The sequence below is a fragment of the Chiloscyllium plagiosum genome, chromosome 9 (assembly GCF_004010195.1).
Source record: "Chiloscyllium plagiosum isolate BGI_BamShark_2017 chromosome 9, ASM401019v2, whole genome shotgun sequence".
In the NCBI taxonomy this organism is placed as follows: domain Eukaryota; kingdom Metazoa; phylum Chordata; class Chondrichthyes; order Orectolobiformes; family Hemiscylliidae; genus Chiloscyllium; species Chiloscyllium plagiosum.
The window spans coordinates 87416606-87443085 of record NC_057718.1 but is presented as its reverse complement, the minus strand read 5'-3'; the positions used below and the strand labels follow the sequence as shown (position 1 = coordinate 87443085).

The window sequence follows — 26480 nt, the reverse complement described above, 5'->3', positions numbered from 1 at the left end:
GACTCCCAGAGCTACCTACGCAGACAAACATCTGTTATTAGTTGGAGTCCAGGATTTCAGTACAAATTCAGGAGGAAGGCAAGGACTCAGGAGCAAAGTCAGAACCAAAGGAAAAACCAGATCTGGATACTAAAAGAACAAACTGTTGCCAGGGTTGGAGGATTTGAGCTATAGGGAGAGGTTGAATATGCTAGGGCTGTTTTCCTTGGAGGGTCGGAGGCTGAGGGGTGACCTTACAGAGGCTTATAAAATCCTGAGGGGCATGAATAGGGTAAATAGTCAAAAGTCTTTTCACTGGGGCGGGGGAGGGGAGTCCAGGACTAGTGGGCATAGATTTTGGGTGAGAGGGGAAAGATATTAAAAAAAAAGACCTAAGGAGCAACCTTTTCACACAGATGGTGGTACATGTATGGAATGAGCTGCCAGAGGAAGTAGTGTAGGGCTAGTACAACTGCAACATTTAAAAGGCACCTGAATGGATATATGAACAGGAAGGGGTTGTAGGGATATGGGCTGGGTGCTGGCAGGTGGGACTAGATTGGGTTGGGATATCTGGTCGGCATGGACAAGTTGGACTGAAGGGTTTGTTTCGGTGCTGTGCATCTCTATGACTCTAAACTGGGGAGTAAGAGGCCAGGTGGACAATTTGGTGTCCCTTGCCCATAATCAGAATATATATGTCCAGTATCTGGGATGTAAGCACTGCAGTACAAGGCATTCATGTGCAATGTAATGAACATTGGTAACGCATGCAAATGGCACTAAAAGAATTGTAATGGAAAGTGAAAAAACAGGCCCCAAAGAATAAAAATTAAATAGAAATAATATTAAGCAGGGCAAATATGAAATTAGGACTCTACAATCTCATTCACAAAGTAAGAGTCCTTATACTTGAATGTATGTTGCTTCCAGCATCTGTAAATGACTAGTAACCCTGATTAGCAAACAACCAACTTAAGACAACATAGCTACGTGTACAGTCAGAATTGTTCAGGGAAACATGAGGCACTTTTCATAGATCCAAAAGCAACAGCTGTTTGGTCAATTTACAAATTTGCATTATACATAGGAAACCATGATGTAACAGGGCTAGGCACTATCCTAGAGAACAGTTTTGCTGCACTCTGTCTGCATTGAGCTTGTAAGGCTGCATTTACATACATGAACATATGAATTAGGAGTACACTATGACATCTGGCCACTCAAGTCTGCTCTGCCATTCAAAAAGATTGTGATCAATTGGTTTATGTTTTGAATTCCACATTGTTATCTCTCCAGTAACCTTAAGATTCTGATTATTCAAAGTAATCAATATATTGTTGCATTTACTGGTACCACTTCTACTGTCTTCGGAGGTTCAACCTTCAAAATACTTCTGCTCCATACACTAAAAAGGTGACTCCTAATTTTTAAACAACTCTGGACTCACCCAAAAGAGGAATTTCTTTTCATATCCATGTTTAAGATTTCCATGATCTTACACACTTCAATTAAGTCACTCGACTCTTCTAAATTTCAATGGAAGCAAGCGCAGTCTGTCCAACCATTCCTAAGAAATCTGCTCACTCCCAAATATGAAAATAAGTCTCTAACACATATACATCCTTCCTTCGGTCAAAACTACACTAAGTATTTGAGATCCAATCTCAATGCCCTGTATAACAGAAGCTTAATATTATTTTTATTTCTAATCCTTCTCAATAATAAAGGATAACATTCTATAACCTTAATTACTTGCCAAGTTGGTAAACTAAATGAATATATATTCGGAAAATAATAGCTTGTCTAGATCACCATGAAAGAGTGCGAAGAAAGTTAATATTTAGGAATTTGGATTCTAAAGTAAATGGATGTTTGGTCTTATTTCTGGTCTTATTTCCAGCAACACATTTTCAGCTCTGATCTCCAGCATCTGCAGCCCTCACTTTCACCACTATTACGTCCTTTTATTTTACAAAGGACAGAAAGGCAATCTTTGAGCAGCATGTGAAGACGTTCAAACCAATTATTCCAAAAAAAGCATGCAACTTAAGTTGAAATAGTGAAGTGTTAAATGTTAAAAGTTCAACTTTATAAACACTTAAGAGTCTACCAGCAGAAGGTTAACTTCAGCTGTGAGCTCCAGGATTTAGAAAGCCACTTCAAGGTTCCCAGAACTGAAAAACTGTCTTAAACGGTTTAGCTGCTCACATCAACAGCACTCTTCTTAATGTACAGAGAGTTCACTAGTGTCTGTAAATCTTGGGGAGAGATAGGAATAAGTTGAATCACATCTGGTGAATGCGCAAAAAGTCTAAAAGAAAGTGCTTGCCATCTCGTCAGATAATGAAGAAACCAAAGAATTATAATAGGATTGATATTTCACTGGAGTCAAGTGTCTGTACAAGATATTGCTTAGAAAAAAAGGGTTGAACTTTTCTTTAATATGGTCTAAGATAAGATCTTTCAAAATTGTCACATAGCTTTTTCTCTTCTGTGTAATAATCTTACGTGGTTTTGCTAAAAAAAGTACATAGGCAACCTCGAGTGAATATGTTCAGTGACTGAGCACCCTGGTAATCAAACTGCACAAATAGCACACATGACCTGTCAAGCCAAGTTTCGTTCTGGGCTCTGATCTGTCCAGGATTACAATCAACTGGGATCATAATAATAGTGATGTGGCACAAATGTTGATGACTTCCTTCAGCAGAATACTCAATTTATAAAAAACTGTTTCATAGATCAGATGGGCCAATGAGCCAAGGAATAGCAGATGTAGTTTAATTTACATAAATGTGATGTGCTACATTTTGGAATGGCAAATCATGGCAGGACTTACACACTAAACGCTAAGGTCCTTAGTTAAGCCACTTTTGCATTATTGTGTGCAATTCTAGTCTCTCTGCTATAAGAAGGATGTTAAACCTGAAAAGGTTCAGAAAAGATTTACAAGAATGTTTCCAGGGTTGGAGGATTTGAAGTAGAGGGAGACTCTGAATAGGCTGGGTCTGTTTTCCCTGGAGTCAGAGGCTGAGGGTGACCTTATAGAGGTTTATAAAATCATGAGGGGTATGGAGAGAGAGAAAAAAAAAGGTCTTTTGCCTGGGGTGGAGGAGTCCAAAACTAGAAGGCACAGGTTTAAGATTTAAAAGGGACCTAATGGGCAACTTTTTCACACGTGGTATGTGTAAGGAATAAGCTGCCACTGGAAGTGGTGGAGGCTGGTACAATTACAAGGGGCAGCATGGTGTCTGGCACTGCTGTCTCAGTGCCAAGGACCCACAGTCGATTCCAGCTTCTGGCAACTGTGTGTGGTGCTTGCACATTCTCCCAGCGTCAGCATGGATTTCCTCCAGGTGCTCCAGTTTCCTCCCACAGTCAAAATGAGCAGGTTAGGTGAATTGGCGAAGCTAAATTGCCTATAGTGTTCAGGGATGTGTAGGTTACGGGCATAGTCAGGAGTAAACGTAGAGTAGTAAGGAAATGGGTCCGGATGGGCTATTCTTCAGAGGGTCAGTGTGGACTTGTTGGGCCCAATGGCCTGCTTCCACACTTAAGGCATTCTTTGATTTTAAAGGCAACCCGATGGATATATGAATAGTAAGAATTTCGGAGGGATATGCGCCAAATGCTGGCAAACGGGACTAGATTTATTTAGGATATCTGATCAGCATGGAAGTGTTGGACTGATGGGTCTGTTTCCATGCTATACCTCTCTATGACTCTATATGGACGTCACTGACATGGTCCAGCATTTCCTACCCAGTACCTGTTGCCCTTGAACTGAACAACTTGCAAGGCTACTTTAACAGATGCTTAAGAATGAACCACATTATTCTAGTTCTGGAGACATGTAGCTGACAGATTTCTTTCAATAAAGGGCACCAGTAAACCAGATGGGTTTTTAGGATAATTGATAGCTCATAGTCAGTATGAAACCAATTTTCAATTCAGATACATTAATCAAATGGAAATTCCATCAACTGTCATGGTGGCATTTCAACCCACGCTCAGGCATCAGACTGGGGCTTTGAATTATTAATCCAGTAATATTACCAGTATGTCATCATCACCTCGCCAACAGGCAAAACAAAACATTGTTATCAATCTATATATTGCACCTAGCCTTAGCAAAGTATCCCTTCACAGTGTAAGTGGAAGACTCACTGAACAGGCTGTAGTAACTCACTCCACTATTTGGCCATGGTGTGCAGAAATGGTTAATGCTAAAATAGGACATAAAGGGGCATTATTTTTGTGCATCTCTGACAGTTTGTGTGTGAATGCAGTAAGCCATGATGATAAATCCTGTCGTGTGCACACAAGGTACCTTATTACTCTCAGAAGTCCAATAGACATTTACTGTTAGATGTGACTCAGCAACTGAACTTCTTGAACAATCCTGAGTGAGCTAATAGCTACACAAACAACTTAAGATAAGAAACTGAGCTCTTAACATGGCTCATTTAGGTTTGCTGGAAGTGACATACCTTCATATGCAGAAACTCAAACTCTGCAAATAGAAAGAATATGTTCAAGTCTTGTGGTCTTTCAATTACCAGGAAGTATGCAGACCCTAAAGTTCCCCCATCTTTTCTCTAGACCTTAACTAATCAGAGTCAATTTGCCAATCAAGCTTTGGTCTCATGATAGCTTGACAATCAACATTCTTACATTTGCCTAATGCATGCAGGACAAAAAAAATTAACAACTTGTCTCTTTTCAGCAATAAAACGCTCATTCCTGACATAACCTCCCCGCCTGTTTTTCGAACATGAAGATACTTGTTATCACTAGTTCATGCAAATTTTTGGTCTTCTACTCCAGCAATGGCTATATGTCAAAAATTGTTTCAGAAATGCATGCTGATTACCATTTTAGAAAAATTATATAAATAGACATTATTGAGGTTGAAAGTTGAATCCTTGAAATTAGGTTTTTCTACTGAGGAATTAGTACCTTTTGAAATTGACATTATGAAAATTAATTGATTGTATATTTCATAAGAAATAAAAGGAAAGTTTAAATTGTTGAGAACTTGTACTCGACAGTACGTTACACATTTTGAATATGCCCCCAAGGGCTTTATAAACCTGTCATTACTCAAATGTAGTCATTGTTAGAAGCAATATTTACACATAGCAAAGCTCAAACAACAAATGAGATTAATTAATTTTTTTGGCAATGACTGCCTCTACTTAAGACAGTACCTCTGACAATGCAGTACTGTTATTTTATTGACAACTTAGGCTAGGTTACATTGCTGGAGTGGGACTTCTCCCTACAGCCCAACTCAAGGGGCAAGAGCACAATCAACTGAGCCAAGCTAAAACATGGTGAACACAATGAGCATGTACAGTCAAATTCACCTGACAACAGATGAAAGGTTATGTAGGTTAGTGCTGTGACTGATACAATCACATCAATTTGTTCTTTGACACATTATACAATCCATACTATTTTGACTGTGCATTATCCACAGCATTCTTGAAGCACTCTTTAATGGGAGTCAGATCACGGAGTTTCAGTTTCAATCTAAAACTTCATGACAAAATTCCAGACTGACACTCCAGCATCAGAAGCATCCAGTTTCAAACGAAATGCAAAACTGGGGCTCCATCTGGTCTCAAATGGGACTAAAATTAATCTATGGCACTAAAGCAAAAAGGAATTTATTCCAAGTGCCCTCAAACAATATCACAGAACAGTGGAGAGTGACAGCAAGAGGAAGATGGCCATTTATCACAATGTTTTGCATTTCCCATATTACATCAGCAATTACACTCAAAAGTGATGAATTTGCAGTAAGGCTGTAAACATTTCAGGACTTCCTGATCAATACCTACTTTAAACAGGGCACGTTATCACGAAGACCATCAGATGAGCTGCTGCTTGTAGAGGGATGAGACTGAGAATTTGCAGTCTGAGAGTTTGGCCCCTGGCATGGTGCTCCCAAAGGTATTTGATCGGTTTCTGGTGAGTCTAGATCATTTATTTCATAAAGCAATCGTATTTCGAGCATCTGTAGCAGAGAGAAGAAAGAGAAGGCATTTCTCTATTTCACAGTAGTAATCTACTCACTAAATTTCCAGGAACTTATTTAACAGAAGCAAGATGGTTCTTATCTAAATTCAACTAACTGAGTTTTCGTTCCAACTGTTTAACCTGATAAAACAGTAATGTACAGAGCTGTAAAGAATAAGGATGATTACATCATTTTGTAATACTGGAATGTAGCTTTTGAGGCAACACGACGAAAGGTAACAGCACAGTTTCAGTTAAGAACAGTAGAGTTCACAATGACATCTAAATGGACTAATTCTGGGCTCTCAACTTGTGGACTTGGATCCAGCAAGCTTCAAGGCTTAAATATAATCCTAAATACATAACTGCTGAGTTATGTCAACTCCTGATAGAAAATTACTATGCTAGTTTACAGACCCACAAATATTTCAGGTTAGCTAGGTTTCTTTAATGCACTGTTATTCATTTAGATAGACTGCTACTGATGCATCCTGGTATGATTTTCAATGGTATTTCATAGATATGGTCAAAATTATGTAGGAATATGACAGATTAAATAAAATGAAAGGGGTTTCTCTGGCCAGCATGTCAGTAAACAGAAGGTAACAGTATAGAGACAATTTATTTAAATTTTCTGTACTTTAGTTATGAACTGAAATAGAAAAAGGACTGTTTTAAAAATAAAGCGCTGCTGAAGGCATGCTGCACTTGGTGATGATTTGTGTCCTTTAAAATAGGTGTTCTGTGTTTCTTTCATACAGGAGTGTTGCCACAGTGGTGCCAGTATGTGTCCTTCACTCGGAGTTGGTAAGCAGCTTTTGAGTTCTTTCTGTGTTCTTTTTTTAAAAAAAGTCAAAAGAATTATGAGTCAGGGCTCACATAAACCCAGGAAGATTTTTAGTTTTGCTTTCAGTTAGTTGGAAGGTTTCTGTTGGTTGTCGAGTAAAAGACTTGAGTTCTCCACTACTACAGTGAAGTATTAGACAGCGAGCCTTCCTCTTAAAAATCAAAAGGGGCAGACTGTTTTCTTTTTCTAGAGTTGAGAGAGACAGTACGTGACAGCCCTAACTACTTTGCATTTTGAGGTGCTGGAAGACCAGAGGCTGGCTAACATGGTGCCACTATTTAAGAAAGGTGGCAAGGAAAGGCCAGGGAACTATAAACCAGAGAGCCTGGAATCATTGGTGGGCAAGTTGTTGGAGGGCATCCTGGATTTACATGTATTTGGAAAGGCAAGGACTGGTTAGGGATAATCAACGTGGCTTTATGCATGGGAAATTGTGTCACACTAACCTTATTGAGTTTATTGAAGTAGCAAAGAGGACTGAAGAAGTCAGAGTGGCGGACGTGATCTATATGGATTTCAGTACAGCGTTTGACAAGATTCCACAAGGTAGATTGGTTAATAAAGTTAAATGATATGGAATACAATGTGAACTAGCCACTCTGATACAAAACTGGCTGGAAGGCAGGAGATAAAGGGCGGTAGTTCAGAGTTGCTTTTCAGACTGAAGATCTGTGACCAGCAGCGTGCCACAAGGACCAGTGCTGGACCCACTGCTTTTTGTCATTCATATCAATGATTTGGATGTGAACATAGGAGGTGTGGCTATTAAGTTTGCAAATGACACCAAAATTAGTGGCATAGTGGACAACCAAGGAGGTTACCTCAGTACAACAGGACCTTGATCAGAGGGGCCACTGGGCCGAGGAGTGGCAGATGGAGTTTAATTTTTCTAAGTGTGAGGTTCTGCATTTTAGAAAGACAAATCAGGGCAGGATTTATACACTAAATGGTAAGGACCTGGGGAGTGCTGCTGAACAAAGACCTTGGGGGAATGCAGGCTCATAGTTCCTTGAAAGTAGTAGGTAGACGGGATAGTGAAGTGGCATTTGGGTGCTTTATTGGTCAGTGCATTGAGTATAGGAGTTGAAAGGTCATGTAGCCACTGTACAGGACATTGGTTAGGCCACTTTTGCAATACCGAGTGCAATTTTGGTCTCCCCCTATAGGAAGGATTTGTGAAACTTGAAAAGGGCTCAGAAAAGATTTACAAGGATGTTTCCAGGGTTGGAGGATTTGAGCTATAGGGAGAGGCTAAACAGGCTGGGGCTGTCTCCTGGAGCGTCGGAGGCTGAGGGATGACCTTATGGAGAGGTTTATAAAATCATGAAGGGCTTGGATAGGACAAATAGACAAAGTCTCTTCCCTGAGGTGGAGGAGTCCAAAACTAGAGGGTGTAGGTTTAAGGTGAGTGGGGAAAGATTTAAAAGGACATAAGGGGCAACGTTTTCACGCAGAGAATGCTGCATATTTGAATGAGCTGCCAGAGGAAGTGGATGGAGGCCCGTACAATTACAACATTAAAAAGGCATCTGGATGGGTATATGAATAGGAAGGGTTTGGGTGGATATTGGCCAAATGCTAGCAAATGGGACTAGATTAAATTAGGATATATGGACAGCATAAGCGATTTGGACCAAAGCGTCTGTTTCCATGCTGTACAGCTCTATGACTCTACATGGGCAAAAAAAACTGAGGTTGATCACTAATGCAAGTATCGCATGTCATGGCTGAAGAGGGCTGATCAACATGGACACCAAACATAGGAAAAATGGCCTTTTGTTCTCGGCTGTGATTTAAGATAAATGCAGTCAGTTATTATTACATCAGTAGGAATTCAATGCCAGCAACTGCCATTTAATTGTTGGTTATACCTGAATAGCCTCTGTTGTCACTTCCTGTCTGCTGAATTTGTAAACGATTACATGTGCTGATACTCCTGCCACGCACAGCATTCTGCTTTCAGGACACCATGTGATTATTTGAATGGCATAAGGGTCTTCATCCACTATGTCTGTGTTTGGTTTCTCCTCCTTATTCCGAGATTTTTCAAATACCTTGGATGTTTTCATTTTATACAAAACTTGTAATGTTACTAACAAGCAAGAAAAATCAAAATGCAGAGAATAAGAACATTCAATGAAAAATTAGTAGATCTGTTGCAAATTAAATGATAACCTAATGTATATTTAGCATTGAGCTCTTGCTTACTATGATAGACCACAATATTGTTTGTTTCTAGAAAAGCTGTCAGGAACCAACTAGTGAACATCAAAAAAACAAACTGCTGTCCTCAAAAGAGACATGCTGGTGTTCTCCTAGAAATGGACAAATGGGCAAAATTGTATGCCATTAAAAACATTCTACTGTATTCACTCAAGTAAATCTATATATACCTATATATAAATAACTAGTATTAGTGACATCAAGTCAAATTTAACAACTTTCAATGTCAACAAAAGAAAAGAGAAAAAGAAATTTGCACTGTTCAAACTAAATTGTCTTCCATATACCATAAGAAAGGAGAGATTTTTTTTTGCCATATTTAACCAACCATTTGTTTGAAATTCTCATAAGACTCACTACCTGTTAAACTTAATTTACCAGAAGAATATCCTGTTTTGCCTGCATCAAGGATGAAAGGCAAGCACATGGTTACGTCAAGACTATTTTGGCCTCATCTTTCAAAATGCAGTTATCACATCAGCTTTCTGTAGTAACGTCCACAAGGGAAGAAAATCAGCATTTTAAAATACACAGCAATAAATTGATCCTTGAGCAGAACATTTCATCTTGGATATCTGAATGAATCTATCCAACTTACTGGCAGACGCATCCCAGAACTTCAATGATCCATCTGCATGCCTTAAAGTAAATGAAAAAAAAAGATCTTAATATTTTGTTGACTGACATTTTCTTTTCCCCAAAGATTTTGACAGTTGTCTAAAAAGCATAATGGCACTTACACAAGATTTGTTTCAGAATCCTTTCAATCTATTTGTTCTTGATTCACCTGTTTACATTAATCCTTACTATCATACAAAAAGTTTTTCTTTTAAGAATAAATAATCAAATCCAATTTCTAAAGTGAACAAATATAATTTCATTTCAAGCAGTTAAGACCAAGCTGAAACCAAGCTGGTCACCCAATCAGAATTGTTAGGACTTGTTTTAGTTGTTCTTAGAATATGGATGATATTGACAAGGGCATATTCAACATCCTCACTTGTTGCCCTAGAATATGATGATCCTAGTCCTTGTGATGATACTTCCACAAATGTTGTTACAAAAGGGATTTTAGGGTACCCAACACATAATGCTTTATAATCTGCTAGCAATAGAGGAGGTGCAGCTAGAGATCACTGCACCAAGATCAGACATGCTAGGTAACTGATTCTGGTGATCGCTGGAGATGCGGAAGCGGAGCAGGATTGCTATTCAAACACTCACTTGCCAATAGCAAAAACCAAACCTCAGCCCAGTAAATGCTTGTTAATTCTACAAACAAGGGTCATTAACTGACCAAAGAGCCTCATGTGCCAGATTTCTAAGGCAGATGTAAGAAACTTATTTATTGGTATTTTGCAAAGGAACTGAATAAAAAATAATTTTTAGGAAATAACAGTTGCTTGATCCAGTGCATTCCTTCAGCAAAGGTCAAGTATGCCAAAATCTATTTTTGCAATCTGCCTTACTATTTTCAGATAAAACCTTTATGACATGTTTCCTTCCTTTGTATTGTATCCCCTATGATTTAATGTTTAAGTCATTGCAACTGAAAGGCGTTCCTGTCAATTTCCTGTATACTCTTGGAACAAGCATTATCATCTCAAAGTCTGTTTCTCCAAAGAAATTACCCAATTACCTTATCCTTTTCTCATCATTTATATATGTATATGGAATTAGGGCAATGTAGCTTACTCGCTCAATCTCAAAACAATACATTTTTGCTTGCCAATAGAAGTATTCTTCAGTGACATAGCGAATTGATAAGTAAAAGATTTCCGATCAAACGCGACCACAAATTCAACTAGCTACTACTGTAATGGTGCATGCATGATGGAGTAAGACGGGCAATGGTGATTATTGGAAATTTGGTGCACCAAGCTCAAACTGACATTTTTGTAGAACTTTCATAAGTATGAAAAATTTTCTTGGAAATTTTTGCCAGGTGCATGAGAATTACAAGAGCATAGATATGGGAGGATATGTTTACTGCATCTGTTTCAACCCACATTTTACAAACATTAATAATATGCTTAATACTCCAAAGTACTAAACATACTTCATATAAATTACTGGGATATTTAACATTCTTTACTTACCCTGTAATAATAATCTCTGGGTAGCTCTGCGTGCCTAAACCCCAATTACCTCCATTGATGGGCCATTCCTTGAAGACATAAATGTAGACATTAAAAAAGTTGGAGGAAGATATCCTTGCCACTAATCATAATCCAGTCTGTTCTGCTATAATGCATGTTTCTTCAACACAAATTAGGTTTTACGCAATCGAAGAACTTAGGTCATTATTTGTAGAATGAGCACTTTCATTAATTGTATTGGCTATAAAGAGATTCTGTCCCCATTAGTTTAAATGGCACGGCTACGGAGTGATTTTCTTATCGCGAGATTACATGAGAACAGAACTATTGCATTATAGCAGAACCAACTGTATCCAGATATCTAGCTGACCACAATTTCTAGAGGAGTGTTGTACTAATAATTGCCCGTTACTCCTGGGAGCCTGCTGCATAAGTAGTATTAGCTTTGCCTCCAAGAACAATTTGAAACGTAAGCAATGGATCAAATAAAAACAGTATCCAATAACAAGACTGCCACAAACCAGCTCTTTGCTTGAAGGACAGTAGCAAAGGAGGTCAATAATCCCATAATTAACTATTTCCTAGCTATAATTTGGCTTCTTCAGGAACATACGAGCCTGCTATTTCCTGTTGTATTTCAAGTCATACAGAACTAACACATCTGTAAACATGGTCATGAGTGTCAAGTTTCAAAACTTCAGTCAAGAAATAAAACCACTCTGAAAACATTCACGTAAAGAATCACATATCTTTTCTTTTTAAACTATAAGTTGAACACTGCTAAGTTGAAATATCAGGTAAGATGGAAAAATCAAGTCAAGGCTATGTCGCTATTGGAGCGGATGGATTGCTATAGTAAGTCAGAATGTCACTAGAACTTGAGTTAAAGGAAAACTGCCCAATGACAACCCACTGATTGGTCTAGCTGCAGTTTGCTACAGACTGGTGAGAGCAGCACAGCAAGAACCATCCAGAGCCAACAGGAAAAATATCTTTCTGCTTTCAGTGCAAGAGTAAAAGGGCAGGAAAACCAAGAACTTAAAATAAAGAATTCTAATACAAGACAAAGCTAAAAGTCACACAATACCAGGTTATAGTCCAACAGCTTTATTTGAAAGTAAAAGCCTGTACTTTCAAATAAACCTGCTGGACTATAACCTGGTGTTGAGAGATTTTTAACTATCCACCCCAGTCCAACACCAGCTCCTCCACAGCATGAATACAAGGCAAGGCTGAGGACCACTTGATCAAACATCAAACTCTGAACAAACAGCTCTGCAACTCAAGATCCCATTAGTGCAACATTGGAAACTTGTCACAAAAACGATTAATGCAGGGTTGAAAGAAGGAATAAAAATAAAATAAGATTGAGGCACAAAGATGGTCAATGTACCAATCCTTCAAGGGTAGATATGTGCTCCTGCTTTGGATACAATTTGTTCCAACACCACTTTTGTTCTTAAAGGTGACAATAAATGGACTAGGTATAATCATTGCGCTATTATATGCACTGCAATTTAAAAAGGAATTTTAAAAATTCTAATTTTACAAACCAAAAACTGTTAACAATGAGAAGGTGGCCTAAATATATGTGGAACTGCGAAAATGGCAACAGTAATACCAGAAATGTGCAGATATGTGTCGATTCATCTATGTAAGGAGGTCAACTGAGCAGACATTAGTCAGGAAATATTTTAATGGTGTGATGCATACATCATCTAAATAGCAAGGAAGTTCTGCAGAAACCTGCTTGAAATTGAAAATACAACTTGCATGGCTATGTATTTCCTCGGTGTTATTTTAACATTTGAAAAACAAACTGTAAACCTTTTTACTGTATCCTTGCCGTTTCTGCTTTGCCCCAACAGAATAAAGTGCAGGAATTAAATCCACAGGGCAGTCAGCAAAATACTCGCAACAGGTGACAGGTGATTCATGTATATCCAAAGGGTATGGGTTCTCAAATATAGGATAACTGGAAGACAAAAAAAAGAGCATTGACGCATTTCAAAAAGCAAGTTTTGAGAAGATTTGTAGCTCAGGTTGAGGTTCTGGATGTAGGTTTGCTCAGAGTTGGAAAGTTCATTTCCAGACATTTCGTCATCCTACAAAGGTAACATCTTCAGTGGGCCTCAGGCGAAGCACTGCTAAATCCTGCTTTCTATTTATATGTTGGGTTTTTTTGGGTTGGTGATGTCATTTCCCATGGCAAAGGTACTTCCTGTTCTTTTTCTCACGGGGTGATAGATGGGGTCTAACTCGATGCGTTTGTTGATAGATTTAGACCCCATCTACCACCCCGTGAGAAAAAGAACAGCAAGTGACTTTGCCACAGGAAATGACATCACCAACCCAAAGAAACCCAAACATATAAATAGAAAACAGGACTTATCAGCAGTGCTTCATCGGAGGCCCACTGAAGATGTTACCTAGTAGAGTGACGAAACATCTGGAAATAAACCTTCCAGCTCAGCGAACAAACCTACATCCAGAATTTCATTAAAAACATCCATTAAAAACACTGAAAGTTAACTTCCTCCAAGTTAAAATCTACAAGAGAATCCATTCACCAGGTCATAAATTGGGTAAAGATTGTACACAATGATTTCTTAATGCCTAATTATAATGGAAAAGAGAATACTGCAAAGATTTGCATATAGATGATTATGGTGTTTTATATTAATGACTCCTTAAACAAAATATATGGGAATTGTTCACTGTTAAAAGCCTTTTCTATTGAGTTTTATGAAGACGCTGCAGGTCCACAAATATTCAACAGAAAGCCAGTTGAAAAAGTAACAAGTAGAAAATCAAGTCCATATTAGAATCAAAGAATGGCTACAATACAAAATGATTCTGGATTAGTGGTGCTGGAAGAACACAGCAGTTCAGGCAACATCCAAGGAGCTTCAATACAAAATGAGGCTAGCTGGCCCATGCTGATGTTGTTTAATCAAACAATTTGCCTTTTACCATGTTCCATATTTTCCATATAGCTGCACATTTTTTTCCTTCTCAGGTTACAATCCAATTTTCTTTTGAATGCCCCAAATAAATGAGCTTACATCTAGCTCTCAGGCATTTATTCCAGACCCCAATCACTCACTGCATCTAAAAAACACACATGTCACCACTGCTTCTTTCACCATGACTCTGAATCTATATCATTTGGTTCTAGAGCCTTTCACCATTAGAAACAATTGCAATAATTATCAGATATGTATCCACTTTGAATTATTAAAACTGAAATGCTATTTTAATAGCCCAGTTTATAGTAATTAGATCAACTATTAATTCAACATGAGACTTACCCATTTTGTCCAAGATCCACAACTACCAAGTCCTTTTCCAGAAGGACAACGACCGCATAAGGCTCCTGAAAATCTGTAGGATTAATGACAATAAATCAACATGGGGTAAATATATGCATAGCAATCAATTTGTAAACTGGCCATTAAATTGAAGGCTTAAGTGCCTCAAAACTTTAACTTTTCCTTGTGCAAAAGAAGACAAATGCCAATTCAAAGGTAGAAAAGAATGCTCATCAATTTTTCTCCTCACTCCACCATTCTCCAGTGTTCCAATACTTAAACTGCAGTAGGTTAGGTCAGAAGTGTAGAGTTAAGGCACAGTGGGAATACTTGAGACTTCAGCATTGGCAGTAACAATTATATACTGCATTGTATCATGAATTTAATATTATTTTAATTGACTTCATTTTATCTGTTCATACATAGTGGAAACATCTTCTCCCTATCTATTCCAAACAGCCTACTCATAGTTTTTGAAACCTCTATCCAATCTCTTCTCAACCTACTGCTTTCCAGGGAAAACAGTTCCAATTTCTTCAATCTATCCTCATACCCAAGTTTCTCATTTCCTGAACCACTCTTGTACATCTCCAATGCATTCATATCTTTCCTGTAATGTGGTGCCCACAACCGTGCACAACACTCCAGCTGAGGTCTAACATAAAAAACATAGGAGGAGTGGTAGTAGGTTGTTTGGCCCTTCGAGCCTGCTTCACCAGTTATGGTGATCATGGCTGGTCATTCAACTCAATAGCCTGTTCATCCTTTTCTTCCATATCGCTTGAACCATTAAGCCCCGGGTGCTATATCCAACTTGTTCTTGAAATCATATAATGGTTTGGCCTCAATTGATTTCCGTGTTGATAAATTCCACAGGCTCAACACACTCCAGGCAAAGAACTTTCTCCTCAGTCCTAAATGGTTTACCGTGTATCCTTAGCTTGTTACCCCAGGTTCGGGATTCCACCATCATTGGAAACATGTTTCCCACACCTATCCTGCCTTATCCTGTTAGAAGTTTACATATTTCTAGGACAGCATCTCTCATTTTTCTGAATTCTAGCAAATATCATCCATACCGATCCAACCTTTCCTCCTACATCAGTCCTGCTACCCCAACAATCGGGTTGGTAAATCTTTCCAGCTCTTCCGCTATTGCAAGAATATTCCTCCTCAGATAAGGAGATCTAAACTGCACACGTTATTCCAGGTGTGGACCTATATAATTGCAGCATGACATTCTTGCTCCTATACTCAAATCTTCTTGCTATGAAGACCAACATACCATTTGCCTTCTTGACCATCTGCATGCTTATCTACAGTAACTGGTGTACATGGACACCCAGGTCTCACCAAACATTCCTCCCTCAATTTATAGTCAGATAATAACCCATATTTCCAGTTTTGCTCCCAAAGTGGTAACCTCATATTCAGCCACATCGTACTGCACCTGCCATGTATTTGCCCACTCCCACAGCTTGTCTAAACTACACTTAAAACAAACGTCTTATGCAAGTTCAATATAACCTTTTTCCTTGTTCTCTGTGCTCCTATTAATAAACCCAATGACAGTGTATGCTTCATTAACTGTTCTCTCCATTTTTCTGGTCACCTACAATGATCTGTGTGTATGTACCCTCCCGTGTCTGGGCTCCTGCACGCCTCTTAGAATTGCACCACCTATTTGTTTTGTCTTTCAAATGTTCTTTTTATAAAGGTGCACCATGTCATACTTCACTGCATTGAAGTTCATCTGCAACCTATCCATCCACTCCACCAACATGTCCAATGTCCTTTTGGAGTTTCACACTGTCCTCTTCTTTCAAGTTTCATGTAATTTGCAAACTTGGAAATTGTGCCCCGCACAATATCCAGATCATTAACATATATAAGGAAAAGTAAGGGTCCCAAAATCTAGCCCAGGGAAACTCCACCAAGAACTTTTCTTAGCTTGGAACACATCCAAATGACTATCACTCCGTTTCCTATCACTCAGCCTATTTTGCAACCATGTTGCTTTCCCTTTTATACTAAGAATTTCCTCACATCTGTTATGTGGTACTGTATCAAAAGCCTTTGAGAAATCCATGTGTTATAACAACAGCGTTATCTCATCAACTCTGTTGCCTCTTTCAAAAACTCCAGTTAGACATGATTTTCCTCTTAGAAATCCATGCTGACTCTTTCCATCAATCGACTTTTTTCCATGTGACTACCAATTCAAAACAAATAATTGTTTCTAGAAGCTGCCCCTAAGTTAGACTGATTGGTCTGCAATTGTTGGGTTTATTTCTGTAACCTTTACAAGGCTGGAATGTTTACAATTCTCCAGTTTCTGGGTACTTACGAGACCAGGGACACTGAAAGATTATGGCCAATGCCTCACTTACTTCAAAATTCTTGCATGCATCTCATTTGGACAGAGTTGCTTCCTCCGCCATCATGGTCTGGACAGCATCCTGCTCTTTCATAAAGACAGATGCAAGGTATTCATTTAACACCTCTGCCATACCTCCACCATCCCTTTTTGGTCTCTAATCAGCCCTAGCCTCTTTTAACCACCCCCCTATTTACATACCTAAAGACAAATTTGGGATTCCTGTTTAGCCTTTTCTCATAATATCCTTTCAGTTTATTTGCTTTTTCAATTCCCTTCCAAACAGTCAGTATTCCTTTTTGTTCTCAATTGTGTTTTCTGCCGAACACTTATCATAAGCATACTTTTTCATTTGAAAATTAATCATCAAGGAATCTATTGGTTTATCCTATCTTTCCTATTTGAGGCAACATACCATGATCATATCTGAATCATCTCCTCATTGAAGGTGGGCCACTGTTCAGAGACTGTCTGTTCTGTCAACCTTTTGTTCCAATTAATCCTGTCCAGCTATGCTTTTGCCCCAATGAAGTCAGCTTTCTGCTAATTAATTTTTGTCACTCTGGATTGTCGTTCTCCACCACCATTCTGAACCACGTAATACAATGATCACTGTCTCCTCAATATTCCTCCACTGATATTTGGATCCATTTGACCCACAAGATTACCAAGGACCAGGTCCAATGTATCTTTTCTTGTTGGATGGGGGGGGGCACACACTGACTCACTCACTCTCCAACATGTCCTAGAAATATCTGCTCTTTTTTGCCCTTTACCAGTAATCCCAATTTATATTTCATAGAATCCCTTCAATGTGGAAAGAGGCCATCCAGTCCATTGAACCCACATTGACCCTCTAAAGAGTGTCGCACCCAGACAACGCGCCACCCTATCCCCGTAATCCTGCATTTACCATGGCTAATCCATCTAACCTATGCACCCCAAGAGACTACAAGCAATTTAGCATGGCCAATCCATCTAACTGGCATATCTTTGGATTGTGGGAGGAAACTGGAGCACCCAGAGGAAACCCACACAGACTTGGGGATAATGTCTGTGTGGAGTTTGCACAGTCACCCAAGGCTGGAATTGAAACTGGCAGACCCTGGCACTGTGAGGCAGTAGTGCTAAACACTCAGCCACCGTGCTGCATTTGGGTATATTTGAGTCATTGAAGTGCCCCATTTTAACTACTGTATGATGTTGGCATTTCTCTGTAATTACCCCTGCAGATTTGCTCCACTACATCCTTTCCATTAGTTGGCCTGAATTCCACATCAATCAATGTTATTATACCCTTTTTATTCCTTAACTGTAGCCAAATTGACTCTGTCCTTGAACGCTCAGACATCCTCTTTCTCCAGCAGTGGCCTCCTCAACTATACTTTTCAGCAATATTTAACACCTAGTCATGCCCTTCCTTTAGCTAGGTCTCTTCTACCCGTAATTTGCGTTATTTACCATGTTCCCTGCAATGACATACACGCACACTAACTGTTTCGGACTTGGAATTTCTTTCTTCCTTATGACAACTTCATAGATTACTTGCACAAAATAAGGATTCAATTCTTGTAAATGCTTGTAGAATTTCCAGCTAACACTTTTTTTAAAAAAAAAGAGGCACAAAGCATTGTCCATGTACTGAACTCTTCAAGTGTGGACCTGAGTGCAACCAGGGGCAGCACATTTGCAATTGAAATGTCAGAAAAATGAACCAGTGGAGCAAGTCTCTGTTCAATGAGTAATTGGATGCAGGATAGTGGAGATCACAGGCAATTCCTGAATGATCCTCACTAGAATTTCATGATCCAAAAGGCAGCACTGTTCAGAATATAGGAATAATAGAAAAGAAGTGCAAGTTCATCTACAAGGTAAGTGAAAACAATACAAGGGTACAGTAAATTATCTGTGAACATAATCCCAATTTCTTCTTTGTTTAAATTTAACTCCTTTTTATTTTAGAAAAGTCTAGTTCCTGTTCTCAACATGGATACCAATGGTCAAAAAATGTTTCTGCCATTTTCAGAAGAGGACAGTTTATTCACATCTGGGGCATTACATCAGAAGTGCATCACATTCCAGCGGCTACAACCCATGGTGAGAGGCACTCTCCATAGAAACTGGGAACATATTGTTTGCAAATATATGTACAGATATTTATTGTCCACAACAACTTTCACAGTTGTTATTCAACCTATTAAAAGGCAACTGCAGAGTTAGCAAATACAACAGAACATGCTTGCATTATTCCATTGGATGAGAGTTCCACTTAAAGCATTGCCATTATTGCTACTGTGTGTAGTTTATGGAATTTGTTTGTCTCCTTTACTTCAAAATTAATCACAATGAATAAGCTGCAATGAAACTAGAAGATCACATGAAGAGACTAGGTTTGTTGTGAAAAATAATCTCAGACAGAACTGTGGTTCAGTGATGGGCAACTAACTTTTGAGTAAGAGGTCACAGATACCTGATCTATTGCAGAAACTTTAACATACAATCTACTACAGATTGTGGTGTACTAGTCAACCCACCATTTAAGAGAATCCCAAAGTAACCATGCTTTAAGACATACTCAGAGCATAATTAAACTCTTCCCTCTTCATCACCTTTACAATCACAGTATGGTCTGCTTATGTGAGCAGAGCACAGCAGTTCAGGCAGCATCCAAGGAGCAGCGAAAGCGACTTTTCGGGCAAAAGCCCTTCATCATTCCTGATGAAGGGCTTTTGCCCGAAACGTCGATTTCGCTGCTCCTTTGATGCTGCCTGAACTGTTGTGCTCTTCCAACACCACTAATCCAGAATCTGGTTTCCAGCATCTGCAGTCATTGTTTTTACCTCTGCATATGTTAGCAATCATCTTCAATCTTTTAGCCCATAAATGCAAGTTTTATTTACCAGCATCTTTTACTTGGATGCAACGGAGCAAGCAGTTTATATTATAAAGATGCAAGGGAGTTTGAGACACATCCATGCACAACAGACCATGTATAGCAGTCACCCAAAGCAGGAGTTCACTTTTACATTTGGTGTACAAGTCACCCCAGTCAATGAGGAAATGTTTGAGGCTTCAATGGTCAACTTACTTGTTAAGATCTATGGCAGACTGACACCCAGTGCATTACTGAGGGAGTGCTGCATAATAAGAGTCTGATCTATCTATTGGGATGTTAAACCAAAACCCACATGCTTCAAGTGAACATAAAAGATCCCAATGACATGGCTGAAGAACAGCATAGCTCTCTGGTATCATCAATATCTACCTCTCAATCGAGATCACTAAAATCAGGTTAGCAGACAGGAATGAGATCAATGAACTATGTACACTGCAATGATAATGAATCTAAAAGTATGCATTGGTAGTGTAGTACTTTGGAACATCCTCAGGCCATGAAACACAATATGAACCAAAATCCTTTACTTTCCTACGAGACTAGTTTGTCTTTTGAATGTGCCACAAATTCAGATTCAGTTGCTATGGGTTAGTATTAACCATGAAAACCAAGTACACGTGTGTTTTTTTTTATTTTCACAGTTATCGGAAGAGAACTACAGACTGTGAAGTTACAACAGATACAAACAAGTTAATTACATAAGCCTACCGCTAGGATATGGCGTTTCACAGAGGGTGAGAAAATCGACAATCGGATAGTCCATCTCAAGTACTGCAGTGGTCTTCCCATGCATCACCGTCAAGCATGGTCTTCTGCCTACTGTATCATAGGACAGACCTCCTGAGAAAATGATGAAAGGATCTCTAGAAGCAAAAACGTAAATAGGAAAAAAAAACACCATTAAGTATTTTATTTCCTGAAATGGTAAGAAACCATGAAACACAAACTAATACTTCACTGCTGGTAGCTTATAGCTACTGGGATGTCCATCTTTCGTAACAAACATTGCGCAAAGTCACAGAATAAACCTTGACTCAATTTTGTGAAGTCCAAAACACCCAAATATCTTTTGTTATAATTAACTTATCGGTTTCTCCACAAGCTTAAATGGAAACTCCTTCTCAAAAATCGTTAATGAGTTTACAAAATTTGACCCATGTTATGTAAATGCCATCAAGTGAACATGCAAAATTTTCAAAAGGCCAATTTTGGAACATTAATAATCTATAGTTTGGTCTCTGTAAACAGGTTTAAAAACACCAGATACCAATTCTAAGGAATGATCACTGGACTCAAAATATTAACGGATTTCTCTCTTTAGATGGTTCCAGATCTGTTGAGATTTTCCAGCAATTTCTGTATGTTTTCTCCAGATACTGATGTTTGTTTCCTCCTCTCCACCACCCATTGTCTATGAATGGGATTTTGGATATGCACTTGCATGCTAAGAATACTCAGCATCATCTCGAGTACTGCTTCCACTGGGACTCATGGTGTGCCAAGAGGCCACTTACAAAGTTGTAGATGACTGAATCACTTAGAGCTTAACATACAAGGCACTTTTGTTTTAAAAATACATTCACCCAGAAGTATCTTATCTAGTCATCTCAAAGGAAATGCAGTTAAGTTCAAGTCAATAGTGCATAAACTGGGTTTACTACTTAGACCCGAGAATTGAGCCAAACTCAATGCTGCCTGTCTTTACTAGCTAAATATAATTCATCCCTGTTCTGAACTTAGCCTCACCTTCTCCTTCACTGAAATTCACCATGTTTGTCATTCCAAAGTTTTCAATCACTATTAATTACAATACATATCATTCTGGACATTCCCCATTATCCACCAGGGGGAGTAGGTGAGCTCATCACGGTAGTCAGCAGAGGAGGTTCCTTCTACTGTATGATTTTCCTTTATGTAAGGCATAAGAACTGGCTACAGGAGTAAGCAATTCAGCCCCTCGAGCCTGCTCCACCACTCAATATGCTCAAGGTGGCTCAGTGGCTAGCATTGCTGTCACACAGTGCCAGGGACCCAGGTTCAATTCCAGCCTTGGGCGACAGTGTGGAGTTTGCACATTCTCAGTGCCTGTATGGGTTTCCTCCAGGTGTCCAGGTCTCCTCCCCCAGTTCAAAAGGTGTGCAGTTAGGTGGTTTGGCTATGCTAAATTGTCCATAGTGTCAAGAGATGTGCAGACTAGGTGATTAGGAATAGAAAATGCAGGGTTGCAGCGATAGAATAGGGGGTTGGATCTGGATGGGGTGTTCTTCAGTGTGTTAGTATGAACTCAATGGGCCAACAGCCTGCTTCCACGCTGTTGGGATTCTATGATCTCAACCCCTCAATATTCATATGGCTGCTCCAATTAAATTTTTGCTCAATGGGAACCCCTAGATTTGAATGTTGAACTCCAACATAGTGAATAGCTTTTAGCCTATCTAGACTTGCAGGATAATTTTAAAATCTGAATGTCTTCACATGATTGGCTTTACACAAGGATAAACAGTATGTTCTACATCATTTAAAGTATTGCATATATAAAGAGATGACAAGGAGAAACAAGAGACAAAAATATTTAATGTTCATTAAAAGTATATCTGCGTCAAATATTTAATACTTAACTCTAAAATTTTCCCACAAACTACAGATTTTGACAAATTTCCAAGGGTCTAAAAGATGCTGTCGCAATGAACTTAGGCCACTGTTGAAGGAAGTTCCAACAGCATCCAATAATTGTAAGGAGATAATATCAAAAATTCCTACCTTTTTTTGAGCATCAACATTTCAAAGAACAGAACACAAATACTTTAAAAGAAAGGACTGAACACATACCCAGATTTACAGGTTCTATATTCCACTTTGAGGATGGGTTTGCAAGGCTCTGCTTTCTTCCCATCTTTTGGCAGCTTTCCTGAAAGCAATGTTGGATTAAGTGTAGAGTTCATTAGTTCAGCCTCCCCTCTTCAAATTCAGTGTGCACATGTCAATGCTATGCTCTTGGGCAAAAATACACAGAGCTCATGCTCCTGTGCTGAAGTATTTGATCATTCTTCCTTGCTAAGGAGGAATTAACTCCACCTAGGAAGCTGTTCATTTTATTTAGGCTAAAGACTTCAAAGGACTATTAAACAGAGTTAAAAAATTAGGAATTGGATTGAATTTCTTTGTCTGACTTCCCAGCTGGGAAGAACCCACTGAGGGAAGTTTTAGCTCAATCCATTCATTCAATATCTGGCTAATGCATTTGGGAGGTAGCTCCTTTTGGAGATAAATCTATAAAGTGATATGCATGCTTTCATTGAGCATTGTTTCTTGGATTTGACAGCACAGGATAACTTGTTGTTGCCAAGGAACTGCTGTTTTCTTTCAAGTCATGTCCAAAGTTTGCTCTGCAATATAGGATATATTTAGACTTTGCAAGAACAGGAAAGACATCGTAGGCTAAATTATAGTCCACACACACACAATCAGAAATACACATGCAGTTCAAAAACAGAAACAGAGCAAGCTGTAAAATATTACAAGAGTGTAAAAGAACATTTACTAGACATTCTCACCATTACAAAAACAAACCAACAGGTGTAGAGAGGCAATAAACACATTCAGGTTTAAGGCTTATGGTTTAATTTGAAGTTTTCAGCAATAGTTCTATGAATGAGTTGAAGAGGTTTTATAACAAAGCGAGAGAGAATAAGTATGGGAAGAGTAAGGCATAGCAAAGGTCAAAACTAAAATTAGGCATGAAGGCAGAAAACATGGGATGAAAAATGGCAGTCATTGAATAATGTGGGCTGAAAATGTGTTGCTGGAAAAGCGCAGGTCAGACAGCATCCAAGGAGCAGGAGAATCAACGTTTCAGGCATGAGCCCTTCTTTAGGAAATGTGGGTCAGCCTTCACAAAGAAGAGGGAAATTAATAGAGATATTGTTGTTAAGGAGAAGTGAGAAATGTTGATGACACACATCATGGAGGAGGAAAATATTCAAGGGACTTGAGATCTTTGAATAGAGAAGTAATCAGGCTTGGATCAAAAGTAAGTGCTGCTGTCAAAAGTAGTAAAGGAGGAAACAGTGGTCACCATTTCTCAATCTAATTTGGTTACAGGTATAATGCCAGAGGACTGCTGACATTATATTTTTATTTAAAGCAGCAAGGGATAGATTGAAGTTTACCCAAGGGTGGCATGGTGGTTCAGAAGTTAGCACTGCTGTCTCTCAGCACCAGGGACCCCAGTTCAATTCCATCTTTAGGCTACTTACTGTGTGGAATTCACACATTCTCCCCTTGTCTATGTGGGTTTCCTCCGGTGCTCCGGCTTCCTCCCACAGTTCAAAAACATGCAGGTAAAGTGGATGGCCATGATAAATTGCCCATAGTGTCCAGGGAATTGCAGGCTAGTTGGATTCACCATGGGAAGTGCAGGGTTACAAGAATAGGTAGTGGGGTGGGTCTGGGTGGGATGCTCTTCATAGATGTGGACTCGATGGGCCAAATGGCCTGCTTCCACACTGTACGGATTCTATAATTCTATGAACGATTACAGGGCAGGTGTTTATGACTGGAATGCTGATTTGATTTCTGTGGTATGCACCAATGATTTACACTTAAACACAGGCTATAATTAGAAAGTTTGAGAATACAAAAATCTAATCAGCTGGTTGATAGTAAAGAAGAAAGCTGTATATTGCAGCAAGATATCAATTGACAATACAGGTAGGCAGAAAGTGGCAAATGGAATTCAATCCAAAGAAGTGAGAGCTGATGCATTTCAGGAGGACAAACAACACAATGGAATACAGGATCTTGGATTTTAATTATAGGAACAGAGTTTCAGAACAATGACATTATGGTGGACCTTCTTAATTAACACTGGTTGAGCCTCAAGTGGTCATATTCAATTCTGGACACTAGGCTTTAGAAAGGATGTGAAGGCAAGGAGAGGGTACAGAAAAGGTTATGACAGAAAAGGGGGTGACATACTTCAGTTATGTATATTGTTGGAGAAGCTAGATTGCTTCTCCTTTAAAGGGTGCGAGATAATTTGCATAAGGCATTCAAAATCATGAGATGCTCAGGCAGAAAAGACAAAAAGAGTAACCAATCCTATTGGTGGGAGAATAAAGAACAGCAAAATGCCAGTTTAAAATAATTAGCAAGAACGAACAACAAACGATGAGGAAATGATTAATATGCAGGGAGTGGTCTGAAACTGGAATGCACTGAGCAATTGCAAAGGAAGGAGCTTCAGTCATAGCTTTCAACACAGAATTTGATAATTGCCCGACAAGAAGAAAAATTGTAAAGTTAGAGGAAATAGGCAGGTAATTGGGACTAAGTGAGTTATTTTTATAGAGCTGGTCCAACCACAAAAGGCTGTTTACTCTCCTGCATTGTAATAATTCAGGAATTAGTCTTGGCGGTTTAAAATTTGAGTACAGCTAAAAGGGATTGGTTAGCCATTTGGCTGGATGGCTAGTTTACAGTGATGCAAACTCCCATACTGACTTAGGTTGTTACAAAGGCTTTCTGAACACTCCCCATCGCCTGAGGTGTGGTGACTCTCAGGTGAAACTACCATCAGCTGCCTCTCTCAAATGAGCCCAATAGTCTGATAGGATTATGGTGACTTTAGGGGTGATGGGCTGAAGGCACTTTTCTGTATTGCAAGATTGTTGTCTTGCATTCTTCTGGACAATTTGCAAGAAATACTGAAGGAAGGGAAAACAACATTTACAGTAAATAACAGGAAAGTGCTGTTGACAAGTGGACTCTGATTTTAAAGGGAATTGCACCAGTTAATGATAGAACATATAGAACATAGAACAAAACAGCACAGAACAGGCCCTTCGGCCCATGATGTTGTGCCGAACATTTGTCCGAGCTTAAGTACCTATCCATGCACCTATCCAATTGCCGCTTAAAGGTCACCAATGATTCTGACTCTGCCACTCCCACAGGCAGTGCATTCCATGCCCCCACTACACTCTGGGTAAAGAATCTACCCCTGACATCCCCCCATACCTTCCACCCTTCACCTTAAATTTATGTCCCCTTGTAACACTCTATTGTACCCGGGGAAAAAGTCTCTGACTGTCTACTCTATCTATTCCCCGATCATCTTATAAACCTCTGTCAAGTCACCTCTCATCCTTTGCCGTTCCAATGACAAAAGGCCTAGTACTCTCAACCTATCCTCGTATGACCTATTCTCCAATCCAGGCAACATCCTGGTAAATCTCCTCTGCACCCTCTCCAAAGCTTCCACATCTTTCCAAAAATGAGGTGACCAGAACTGCACACAGTACTCCAAATGTGGCCTTACCAAGATCCTATACAGCTGCAACATCACCTCACGACTCTTGAATTCAATCCCTCTGCTAATGAACGCTAATACACCATAGGCCTTCTTACAAGCTCTATCCACCTGAGTGGCAACTTTCAAAGATCTATGAACATAGACCCCAAGATCCCTCTGCTCCTCCACCTTACTAAGAACCCTACCATTAACCCTGTATTCCGCATTCTTATTTGTCCATCCAAAATGGACAATCTCACACTTGGCAGGGTTGAACTCCATCTGCCACTCCTCAGCCCAACTCTGCATCATATCTAAGTCCCTTTGCAGCAGACAACAGCCCCCCTCACTATTCACAACTCCTCCAATCTTCGTATCATCTGCAAATTTACTGACCCACCCTTCCACTCCCTCTTCCAAGTCATTAAT

General features: G+C 39.2%; 1 protein-coding gene and 1 long non-coding RNA gene across 8 annotated transcripts in view; one reads left to right on the top strand and one right to left on the bottom strand.

The window, feature by feature from the left end:
• The window catches only part of stxbp5a (syntaxin binding protein 5a (tomosyn)), a 236745-nt gene that overhangs the window by 85858 nt on the left and 124407 nt on the right, over nucleotides 1–26480 (bottom strand). For all 6 annotated transcript variants that reach the window (XM_043696459.1, XM_043696460.1, XM_043696462.1 and 3 more), the window contains exons 9-16: nucleotides 22589–22667; nucleotides 20468–20622; nucleotides 14487–14559; nucleotides 13003–13150; nucleotides 11176–11243; nucleotides 9675–9715; nucleotides 8725–8945; nucleotides 5829–6004 (exon numbers count right to left, since the gene is read on the bottom strand). In XM_043696459.1, the coding sequence (XP_043552394.1) occupies nucleotides 5829–6004; nucleotides 8725–8945; nucleotides 9675–9715; nucleotides 11176–11243; nucleotides 13003–13150; nucleotides 14487–14559; nucleotides 20468–20622; nucleotides 22589–22667 (961 nt within the window). The remainder of the gene's footprint in view (nucleotides 1–5828; nucleotides 6005–8724; nucleotides 8946–9674; nucleotides 9716–11175; nucleotides 11244–13002; nucleotides 13151–14486; nucleotides 14560–20467; nucleotides 20623–22588; nucleotides 22668–26480) is intronic.
• Nucleotides 6196–20494, top strand: LOC122553031. Of its 2 annotated transcripts, none has more exons than XR_006312595.1 (4): nucleotides 6196–6242; nucleotides 6768–6813; nucleotides 18826–18960; nucleotides 20401–20494. It is a non-coding gene; the product is annotated as an uncharacterized LOC122553031 (long non-coding RNA). The 2 variants fall into 2 exon arrangements; XR_006312596.1 differs by lacking the exon at nucleotides 6196–6242 and adding an exon at nucleotides 6353–6438.